At 44.2% G+C, this 12,141-nt stretch overlaps 1 protein-coding gene across 3 annotated transcripts in view; it reads right to left on the reverse strand.

The window, feature by feature from the left end:
• Positions 1-6,000: 6,000 nt before the first annotated feature.
• The window catches only part of PTGFRN (prostaglandin F2 receptor inhibitor), a 73,115-nt gene continuing 66,974 nt past the window's right edge, over positions 6,001-12,141 (reverse strand). For all 3 annotated transcript variants that reach the window (XM_054053859.1, XM_054053866.1, XM_054053851.1), the window contains 2 exons: positions 10,849-11,154; positions 6,001-9,610 (listed from right to left, as the gene is read on the reverse strand). In XM_054053859.1, the coding sequence (XP_053909834.1) occupies positions 9,444-9,610; positions 10,849-11,154 (473 nt within the window). In that variant the 3' untranslated portion in view covers positions 6,001-9,443. The remainder of the gene's footprint in view (positions 9,611-10,848; positions 11,155-12,141) is intronic.

The raw sequence follows: 12,141 nt of genomic DNA on the forward strand, positions 1-12,141 counted from the left end.
AAGCATCATTGTGAAAGACTATTTGAAGTAGAGCAGCAGAGGGTTGTGCCTGATTGTTTTGATTCCCAATGGACAGACACAGTGAGGGCAGAGGAGGGAGGATAAGAGAGGGAAGGAGGGAGAGCAGTCGCAGTGGGCTGCTATTCAGTAGAAACTTCTGTTGGAGAATACAGAACAGTATTACATGTTGGGAGAGAAGCTAGATTTTAATATTAAGCTGCTTATTTAGGTCTCTAAGTTATGGAGATGCTGCACTTCAAAACTAATTAGATTGACAGAGCTTGGATTCGATTACAGGATTTCCAGAAGCAAGAGTGTTTAAAAAAACCCAAAATTAAATAGCTGCCCTGGAAATGTTAGCAAGGGAATTAAACAGCAATTGCTGCAGCCAATTGTTAAATACATCTAAGCTGGAAAAAATGACAACTCCAGCTGCCAAAACCTACTGTACCAGTGGATGCAGTGGGGAGGTGCTCTCCTAACAGGCCTGAGCAGAAGATGCAGAAAATGTGTGTTTTCCAGTCCTAGAAGTAGGCAGAGGGTCTCCAAGGTCCTTTAGGACGCACATGTCTCCCTCCTATGGCAGCATGTGAATCTGAAAGTGCAGGGATTTTCCCCTGCCCTGAACTACAGTGAGCAGAGCATCCAGGAACTGTAGGCAGGCAACTGCAGGGCTAGTGCTGAAGAGGGAGAATCTGTAGGTCCCACAGAGCAGCACAAGGGCTACCCAGGGAAACTCTGCCTCCTACACAGACAGAAAGTCCCATCCTTACCATCCAGGACACTAAAGCGCTGCCTGCACCAGAGGAGTGTGGCCAGCCCACCACTACTACAAACAATATGGGAATGATACACAGCTAGGCTCCGGAAGTGATAAAGTAAGGTAGTAATGGCAGAACTACACTTACAGCTCGGTTAGTATCAAAGCCATCACTCATCTACCCAAAACAACTCTCCCTCTCTCTTTTCCACTCCTCTGAGATTACAAGAAAAGCAGCAGTTTCACAAGGTCCAACAGCAGAGCCAGAGCAGGTCTTTTTAAAATCCCAGAACTGTCAGCTTCAGTTTGTCTTGAAGCTCTGAAAGCATCCTTCATCTGCAAATATGAAGCTTCTCTCCAAGTATATATACACAGGTGTCCAAAGAAACTCAACTTGGCTGAGCGGTTGCCAGGGGGATCTTGACTCAAAATGTAGTACTAACATGCTGTTTAGTGGTCTGGATGCGTTCAGCTACCAGACAGCTGTTCCTGGCCTTGCAGTAGCTGCTCTGTTCTTACATACCACCTTTTCATCTTTCTCGGGTTTGGATAAAGCACTCTGGACAACACCACTGCATGTTCCCAAGAGCAGAATATGATGTAGGCAATATTGATGTTGTTGCTGCTGATATCTTCCATTCTGACAAAAGGAAGATGTTTTGGCTATAGTCACAGAAAAACTAAATTATATTTATGCTAAGCCAAACAAATTTTCTTCAAACAAAAGGCAGGACCTGCAGTGAACTCCAAGGAAAGCCTGTGGGGTATACAGCTTTGATTAAACGGAGATATCAGGAGGAGTTGCAAATGTACACACTTAGATCTTATTTCTTGGTGCTCAGATTGTCAGACTCGGTGTGAAAGCAACTCCTCCTTCAGTGTTGCCACTGATCGGCTTGATAAAGTATGTGCCCAGTACTGCAACACAGCAGCAATTATCCTACTTCTACCTGACACCTTCCACCTAAAAGAGCCTGCAGCACCTCCCCTGCTACTCTCAGAGACTTGGAGAACCTCTCTCACCACTGAAACGTCGGTCTTGGTTAAGTTGGGAAGAAGTGACACTCAGATGACATGATGCTGCCACCACTGACATAAGGTAAGGGAAGCTTTAAACACGGCAACGCCGTGCCCAGGGGTCCCGAGACCCATCTTATTAACACTGTACACAATCAGGTTGAGGAAGGGGAACTTCATCTTTCTGGATGAATTCAGGGGACTATGCAAGACAGAAGAAAGAGAGAAAGAAAAAGATAATGGCACCAGCAAGGACACCTCAGCATGTATGTGAAAGGCTACAGGGAAAGCCATCAGCTTTAAAAGGACCTTAACATCTTATTTCTAAAGAAAATGTATACTTCTGCCAGGCTGGGCACTCAAAACTCAGCTTCTGAAGGGGCTGTCCCTGAAACATCAGGGATGGACATTTCTGAGCTAGGGGAAGAGGCTATGCTTGTCAGTCCATAGTGGTGGGGGGAAGAGAGTGGGCAGCGACAGCTGGTGAAGTCTTATCCTGTGGAAGAAGGCCAAATAGCTGATGAAGTAGAAAGACATATTATCCTTTTCATTGCTGGAAGACTCATCTTATATAAATGATTTTGCTTTAAATATTTCAAGAAACCTGGTCACTTACTATTCATACAGCTACTAGAAGAGACACCTTTAGAGGGACTGGACACTGTGGACGAGACACCAGGAACCTCAGAATGAGACTTGGTTGACTCCAGTAGTCACACAGCAGAAAAAATTGCATGGCTGAAGACTAGGAGCCTGCGCAAGAATAAAAAACACAATTAGAGTGGATTGGACCCATCCTAGTAACTGTCTTCCAAGGACTATTTTTAGACATTATACAAGTAACAAAATCGAGATGAAAATCCATCCTGGAACTGTTTTCACAAAAAATATAAGTTATGTGAGAATAGTTGTCACAGAGATCTTGAGGAGCATCATCTAGCTCTTGTTTGAACAATGAGTTACAGCTATCTGCTGCGGCTTCCTCCCTCCTTCCCTAGCCCATCACTAGAGGGAGCTACCATTACCGCCTCTCTCAGCATCTACCTGCCTGGCCAATACATTTATCTTACCTAATTCTCATGTCTCAGGCGAGCTGCGCTTTCCTTTACAACTAATGGTGAGAAATGGGTATTTCAGGTTTATATTCCAAACTGTACGTCTCAAGTAGGTCAGACAAATTGCATTCTTTCAGTATCTGTTTCTCAAGACCAGGGTGGCTGGCCTGGGTATTGAAGATGAATCCCCTCATGCTTATATTGAGAAGTTACTTTGTTTCATACTGGATACAGTGTTCAGCACAGTGGTCACTTGACTGGAACTCTCAGACATCTAGCAGCATTTGTGTTATGATGGCAACCAGCTACTCAGGAGAAAGAAGGCAAAAAACCACTTCGTTAGAAAGAAAATCTGACCCTTCTGCTTTGGCCAAGGGAATCTGAGTGTCTCTTTGGACTCATTTCCCCATCAGAGGTGCTTAGTTTCCATGCATGTTGTCTGGAGTCCTCAAGAATAAAATAAGACATTTGCGTGCATGTGTATGTGGTGCCAACCTTGCAGATGATCTGTAGTGGGCACTGGGATGGAGTTCTGCAGCTTGAGCTCTCAGCAGATGATTCAAGGACATACCACACCACCGCTCTTATTCAAAGACATGAGCACAAGAGCATGGTCCTTTAGAGCTACAGAGAGACAAAGACATGATGCTTCTGAAGGGAAGAACAGGAAATTAAGGAGGGGAGGCAGAGGGAACAAAAAGTGGAGGAAATGAATAAACAAGGTTGGGAACAGAAAGATATACCTGAACACCAAAGGGGAGGCTAGTACTACTGTATTTCCATCCAGAACCTGCATTTGGCTGTAGCCACATACAGCTTTTATCAGGCAGATACTAAGCAGCATGAATATCTTTCCTGTTCACCATAGCCCTAACATCCCAGCACAGCTACATCACACCCAGGGCCTTTGTGGAGCTCAAGTCAGCACAGAAGCAATCATTGAGACTCCTTGCAGTCTGTTGAACATGTCAAATCACTGGCAGGCTCATACAACCAAGAAACCAGAGGGCATCAGCTCAGTTAAGTTGCCGAAAAGAAATAAAACTTCGTGTCCATCTATCTGCAGCTTCATTATTCACTTCTGAAGCCAGCAGAGGTGCACGTAGACTAAGTCTGTGGTCTAGTCTAAAGCCCAGTACATGCTGGAGTTTATAAAATTCCACATAACAAAGTATGATATAATACTAATTTGTTTTCACTATGTCTGCTTCGGAAAGTCCTGCCTTTCAACCCCCTTGGCAGGGGTGGAAGCAGACATGAACTTACACTTCTGGCACCTTGTGGAATGCAACTTGGCTGCCAGTGATAGGAGAGCATCTTGTCTTTGTGGCAGCTCTCTGAGGGACCTGGAAACCCACAGACTCTGGCTTCTTCAATAGATCAGGCATCCTCCTGAAACTCTCAATATCAATCATTTGCTGGCTACAGCCTGATGCTGTTTTCCTTAGTAGCAGAAGATCCCTGGCAAAGAGCTGTCCAATAGAAGGCTAAGGTGTACGAGTATTACCTTGCACAGGAAATCAGCAGTGGCTTTTTCTTCAGTTAGAACATCCTGCAGATTTGATCAGTTGCTAAAGGCTCTTTCTTGAAACACCATCTGTCCTGATACCTGTTGTGTGGATCTCAGCCCCCTGCAATCACAGACATGGAGAAAGTCCCTCTGAAAAGGCAAGAGCCATACATTTCCTTGGAAGATTTGCACAACCAGATTTCACCTTCATAAGACAAAGAAGAAGCAGGTCTTCTCATGCATCCTTCTTGACACTAGTCAGCTTCAGCTCAGCAGAGGCTTTAAGGCTGGTCCTGACCTGAGCAGGGCAGCTAGCCAGAGCCATCACAGCACAAGCAGGGTCTGTCGTAGAACATGCACGGCCACGTGTGTTGCCTGAGTCTGGTGTAGTAGAAACACCTAAATTCTGAGGCTCTGTCACAGAAGTGCTTTTCAGACTGCCTTTATGACAGTAGGCAGCTAGATACCTCTATAGACAAGTAGCTGAGCTAAAACCATGGCAGATACAGGGTGATGCTAGAGACTTGGTAACTCCCATCAGTCACTGCAACGCTCAGGCAGTTACTTGCAAGTATTCCTCTTCATCTCCAGACTTCAATTTTTGGCTCTTTTTTATGATAAAATCCTAGCATACTTAAAAGAACAGTATTAAGATCCAGGTATTACAGGGGGTGGGGGGAGGCAAGAGGATTTCATAAAGCTAATCCAGGCCTACCAGTAAGCTGTAACCTGCACAGCTAGAGGCCAACAACTGCTGTCTCACAAGTATGCCACTCATTACTCATGGACATGTATATGTTAAACACCTGCAGCTGCCAAACGCTCTGCTGAGGTATCAGAGACCATTTACGACATCTCTCCGTCTCAGCTGATGGACCCTATAACCCCTTAAGAACTTACAGCTTGGTGCCATCTCCCAGCTTCGTGTAAGCACGCTCTACAGAGAACACCTTTCCAAGCCAGCTGTGACACCATCTGGAAAGAAGACAAAAGGTACACACTTTGCTGTCAACTGGCCTGCACAGCAGCCATCGCAGACGGAGGATGCACCAGCCTGAACACGAACTCACCTTGCCAAAGCCCGTCCCGGCCTCTCAAAACCACTCCTGCCTCAAGCAGCTTCTTGTTGAAAAGCAAGTCATGTCCTTGCTGCATTATCATGGTGTCTTTACATGGTTGCTGGGGGGTGGGAATCCTAAATCCAGCCATTGGCAAGGGAAGGAGGAAGTTTAATTCCAACACTACTGATTTTCCTCCTGGTACCTTGGAAATGAGAAGCCTCAGAAAGGGTTCAAGGAAGACTCAACATCTAATGCCCAGGTTTTACAGCAGATATTAAACACTCCTAACTGTGACTTCTGGCCCTGGGTAATCAAAAGGATACCTCCCAAAAAAACAGGTTGATTTACAGTGGGGCAGAAATAGGACAGACTCAGAAAACAATTATGTTCCCACATGTTTATCACACACATGTAGGCAAATATTTAAAACTTTCTGTAAAAGAGGGCTTATGCTTATTTTACAGAGTAAACAGTGCTGGAAACAAGAACATAAGGTTTACATTTGATACCCTTGCCACAACAATAGTGTCCGCATCCACGTGGGATACAAGGAAAGAACTGCCCATACCTCAAACATCCAGACCCACATCACAGACATAATCAAAAAGGCTCGCTCTTTATTTCAAACATAAAAAGAAACATTTTACACAGCATTGTTAGAACTATTCGGTACCTGCATTCCAGAATTGTGCCAAACACTTTTCATTATAACTTTGAAATTAAAACAAAAGAAAGAAAATATCTTGCCCTTCTGCTACACAATGTTCAAGCTTGTCCTGGATCAAAATTCCAAGTGCCTGGAGGAATTTACCAGCTTAACCAGGAGAATTTGCAATGCAAACAGAGAAAGATCAACGTGAGCCCTTAGGATACTTTGACAATACCACAGTCACAGCAGGGAGGGTATAGATTCTTGCACTGCATCTCAGGCAGGTGACTCTCCTGATACTCTGCAGGTTTAATACATAACCAGATGCACACACACCTCCACTCACACAGGAAATAATAATAATAATCATAATAAAAAAAAATGGAAAGTGACCTAGAATTCTTTTTCTTTAGAGACAAGATTCCCACCGTATTTCAAAAAAAGAGGATAATACAAAATTGGCACAAGTAGAAGGAAACCTGGGGGTAAGTCTAGCCCCTCAGTCTCTAGCCTTCCAACTACAGCAAATACAAGGAAGAAGGGGATGCAGCATTGCCTTCCAAGGGGCTGGTAGCAGTATGAGCTAGTGGCGAACTTGCTTCACTCAGAATGACAAAGATGATTTTTGATTTTCTACGGGCCATGAAGGAAGGTCAGCATTAGCTACGGACATGGGGCCTTTCACTAGAGGAGCAGGGAACCCCGACCAAAATAACCCTGAGTTTTTTCCAGCAGGGAGAAAGTGTGCTGTGTTGTGTGCTTGGGAAGAGCTGGCAGTTCCCTGCTCATTCATTCCCTAATTATTGCATTGCAGTCATGATCCTCTCTCCCTAAAACTTAACCAAGAGCACATAAACAAGGAGTCAAGTCTGCAAGGACAGAAAGTGACTGATGCTGTGCTTCAAACTTCACCACCACTACCACCCCTCCCAAGATTCCCCAATGCCACAGGCCTTCTGTGAAGAAAGCAGATGTTAACGCAGGAAAGAAAGATCAGTGTGGGAAGGACAGCCAGCATCCCAAACATCATAATGCTGTTTCACAACATCCAAGGAAAAAACAAGATTTCACTATAGCAGACAGACAGGAGAGGAAGAAAAATTCTTGCTGTCAAAGTATCTGAGTGAATCCTTTCCTCAACTCCCTTCCTTTGGAAAGCATCGCTACAGATTTCTGGGTTTTCACAGCTGAAGATAGAGACTGCTTCTGCCCTGTTCCTTAGCAGAAGCAGCTATGCCTGTCTGCACCACAGGCCTTTTCAGAGCTCTTCCAGAAAGGAAAACACCAGGCCAGAAAGAAAAGTTTCCATGAATGTTCAGGCCAAAGTCTTCCAGAGGTTTATAAGTTTTGGGTGTCCCAGTTTTGGAACACTACATGAAATACATTAAAGAGACAAATAACAAGTTGCAAGCCCGAACTTTGCAATTCAAGTCCATTTTGAAGATGTTTCACACTCAGCATCCAAAAAATCATTGGAGACCACTATGCATACATATGCATACATAGGTGACTGCATGCGTGTTCACATGCTGGAAGCAAAACAGCCTTCTAGAAAAAGCCCTCACATCAGCCTCAGAACAGAGGTCACAATGCAAGACAGGGGAAAAAAAAAACAACCCACAAAGAAAACTTACTGAAAAAAACCAACAAAACCATCCTACCTTGGAATAGCTACAGTGTTGAGTATAAGGTTCCATGAACACCGATGAAAAATGAAGCCTTCATAGCACAGATACTAGATGTGCAGCTCCCCTGGAATGTGCAGTGGGATGAGTTATTGGTGAAAAAGATCATCTAGTACATACCTAATGTCTAGATTGGCAACAGCACACCACAGCCACTACCTTCCATGGATGAAAGCATCTTTTCTTTTATGTTGAAAAAAAATCCGGAAAGGATTGAGTCCTGGCGTCAACCCTGCATTTCTCACCCTTCTTGATGCAAGTCAAATCCTAGCCGTGACATCAGGTTGTGGTATAGTCCTACTTCCTTGTTTGTTTATACACAGTATCTTTATATTCTAAATTTATTGCTTAAAACACTAGCTGTGCTGGGAAGACAGAACCACCTGGAAAGGAGCTGGTTAGTGTATGTGGAAGACCAAAGCAGGACTTCTATACTATAGCACCTAGGAAAAGGTCTCAAACCCATGGGGAAATCCCTGCTGCATACCTATCCACAAGATGAACCATTGGGAAGCTGAAGGTTTCTTGCTGCCCTCTCGGGCTTGCTCCTATTCCTACCCTGAGCTGCGCTTCAGCTACTGCAGATCTTCAAGTTTGCTCATCGGTTCAAGGGTTACCACAGAGTGACTGGCAGAAGCAGCAACAGAGTCTGGCCTGTGCATTTGGTAATACATAATTTACAAGTCTTCTATAAACATCATTAGTTGGTCAACTACAGATGAAGATCCACCTCATTTTTATTTATTTTTTGTAAGTCACACCACCACTAGCGGGCAAGGTCTCCTGCCTCTCCACTGAGGCCAGCAGAAGGCTAGGGTCTTGTCCCTAGACATGTGCCCCCCTGCCACAAGCAGAACAGGGTCTGAGGCACAAAGTGAGCAGCTGTAGTAGGGAGAAAAGAAGGTGGAATGGTGGGGCAGAAGGTGGCCATGAGCAAACATCCAACAAATGCTTGTCTGAGGACTGACTCTTCAGGGTTGTCAAGTTAGCCCCTATTCACCACAGCTAAGAGCTCTGAGCACTGAAAATGAAATCAAAGAAGTTTTTCAATAGTATCTCAAAGACCTCCAGGCAAGTTATGGTTTGGGGTTAACAGCAAAACCTTCAAAAGCCAAGGAAGAGAAGGCATGCTGACAATCATAAACCAATTATTTGCTGGAACAGCCTTATGAGGCACCAGCAGAGGAACGTTCTTCAGCCTTCAACCCAACACAGAGAAGTCTGAGATACTGAGGTGGACAGAGAAAGGAGACTGGAGGGTATGATGGAGATAAAGGTGAAAAGTAGATTGGTTAATACAATGAAAGTCTAACACTTATACCAGCCCCTCTCCCACCCACTGCCCTGACCATTATGCTTTCATACAGGGATGTCTTTTCAAAATCACGGTGGGGGGGAAAACACCAAACAAACTAAAAAACTTAAGTGAATTTTGTCACAGGGCCCTGCAGAAGGCTCAACAGTTTGCACGTTAAAAGGGCATAATCCCTATGCAGAAAGTGCTGCTGGAAAAAGGAGAACTCCGAGTTGCTAAATATGTCCTGAATGCTCTCAGGACATGATGTGTAACAAGGAGAAGCTTGAGGTCCAGGCTGAAATCGGAGAGGAAATACACCGACTTGTCTGGGCCTGTGAGCGAGTGTCTCAGCACAGTCCAAGAGCCCTGTGAGTCTCTTCCAAAATTCAAGTGTGTCTGGCTCCCATGCTCAGTCCATTTCCATCGACATTAGCCGGCGACGTTCTCTTCTTGTTTCCTGCACTTCCTTCTTGCAGCACCAACGGGAGCTGCAGTAGCCAATGAGGCAAGATAAGAGTCCAATGACAGTGGCCAGACCAAAGCCGATCAACAGGGGATACTTGAAAGCATTCAGAACTGAAAAAGGAAGGCAAAGTCATTAGATATAACTGAGAAATTCAGAGACTCTATTGGTTGTTGCCTAAAAAAGGAGAAAACCTCACATTACTCAGTCATGGGCAGATTAGTTATTTCAGAAGGAAATTACACTAATTTTCTTAATTTCTGTCTTTTCAGGTTTGGAAAATTGGTCTCTTACTGGACTCCCTTACCTCCTCACCCTAATTCTTCCTTCATCATTTCAAAGCCTCAGGGAGACTGGATGGACCAGAGGAACCTTGGAATAAGATAGCAAAGTAAAGCTAGTTCCAAGAGGTAACCCATTACCTGTTCCTCCACACAAAGAAAAGCCTTGCAAAGTTTCCCCATCAGAGGCAGTCTGTGGCTGCATTCTTTGTAATGTCTCCAAAATGTAAGGAGTGGACTCCTTTATGCTTTGTTTGATTAGAACTACTTGTACAGTATACTCAATGCCATTCAGTAACTCTGTCAAACTCTAAAGTTGGTACCTAAACAAGAAATTTGATTTATAGGCACCTACTGCTCAGTTAAAAGGAAGAGTCAAGAACTGTAAGGAGTTTGGAAAATGCAGTTAGAATAGTTATCTGCACAGCAGGGAGAACAAAACCTTCTGATTCCTTTCAAGTTCACTTTGAAGTTCAACTTCCCAATATGACCTTTCCAGGAAATATTGAGAAGAAAGCAACTAGCTCAAAACCCCTCCTGTATTAGTTTTCCTCCTTAGCTACATTCTGAACGAAGCATCTAGCATGCAGCTTGCTACACATGAAATCTGGCAACACTTGCAATTCAGATTGGAAAGCAAACAAGGCACAAAGTGCAGGGAGCTGCACATCTTGTGGTTAGGAGAGGGAGGATTGAGTTAGGACTCAGACTTTGTTCTCAGCTTTGATTTTAAACACAATGCAACTCTACTTCAGCACTCCCTATCTACAAACCCAGGCTTCATCCTACTGGCAGCAGAAGGGTTAACACTTGGAGAGAAGTGATGCCTTATGCCTTGATTGAAAGATGCCCCAGGTGTGCAAAACATGACCAAGTGATGATCAGGAAAGAAGACTCCAGTCTGATGAGCAAGCCTACCTAGTCTACAGAGTCTGGAATCAAACGTTGCAAAACAATAGGCAAGGATAGCAAAGTCTAAAGAGATTATCACAGGCACCTTTGAAAATAGCCATGAGGAGTATAACAAGGTGTTAAAAAAGAGTCACAGAACATACATTACAATCTCTTACCATCCATTTTCACAGAGAGAAAAATGGGTTTGGCTTTGATGTCAGGTTCCCGCTGCCATACACCAGTGGCAGATCGCACCCATGGGGTCACTATGCAGTAGTGGTTCCCAAAGTCGTGGTCCTCACAGCCATGCACACGGAGTCGGAATTCCAGTGGGCTGATTCTCTCCAGACTGAGATCACTGCTCCCATTTCTCCTGCTCTGTGTCACAATCCCTCTCCGGTCCACTGAGGCCAGCAAGACGGGCTCTCTGTCCAACGCAAAGGAGCGCACAGCAAACCAGGAGACATCAAAGGACATATCATCTGCATTTGTGGACAAAGAATAATTTGGACATGTTGGTAAGCTCCGAGAAGTATTCATAGTCCCGCTCTTCAGCAGAAAGGTTAATCTGCAAGCAGCATAGCAAACACTGGTCTGACAGCAGAAGAAAAAAAGACAAAAGGAGTGCCCTGAACATGTCCTTTCTAGAAGGATTCAAGCAGTGAACTGCAATGAAATGCACTGGCAGAAAGAATGTAACTGCACAAAAAGGGTGACTTACTACATGGATGGCAAAGAGACAATTTTTTGCTCTCCTGCCTGCCATCCTAATATTTATAGTCCATCTCTGATGTAAGTTTTACCAAGCAAGCCTAGTCTGACACCAAGTTCTATATCTATGCTAAATCTACAATGAAGAGGAGTTGGAAGTTCTAGGCATTTCCGAGCAGACAGTGATTTGCAACCACTATCTTCATGCAGGGCCAATACAATCACAAAGTCAGAAGGCTTTTTCAGGAAGGCCTCTTCCTTAGGTTTACTCTGCCTAAATGAATACAGAGATTCTACACTGAGCACAAAAAATAACCACAAAACTACAAAGCATTTAGGAGCAAAGCCTGACTACAATGCTTCTATATATTTTCTTTCCAGAGTTGTGGGTTACTGTCATGCCTCATCGGCCATCACACCTCATACAAGTTTTACCACACAAGGAGTTGAGTCTATAAAATGCATTTGTAACACCTTTCACGTTTAACACAGCTGACATGTAGTCAAGAGTTCATCAGCACATCTAGTACTTTCTACTTTCATGCAAGATCCTATCGATCCCATTAGCAGATCTCAGTCTAACCCTATTAGGCTGATGTAGCTGAGTATCTACTTAAAAAATCATTGCTATTCTTTGCTAATGTGAGCCCAGCAACACCTGTCAGAGTCTGAAACCTAGCATGACCTAAAGCATGGACAGGAAAGGCTGCTCACTTCTGTCATCAACAGACAAGTCTTCCCTCTTGGCATATTAGTAA

This window comes from Cuculus canorus, chromosome 1 (assembly GCF_017976375.1).
Source record: "Cuculus canorus isolate bCucCan1 chromosome 1, bCucCan1.pri, whole genome shotgun sequence".
NCBI lineage: Eukaryota > Metazoa > Chordata > Aves > Cuculiformes > Cuculidae > Cuculus > Cuculus canorus.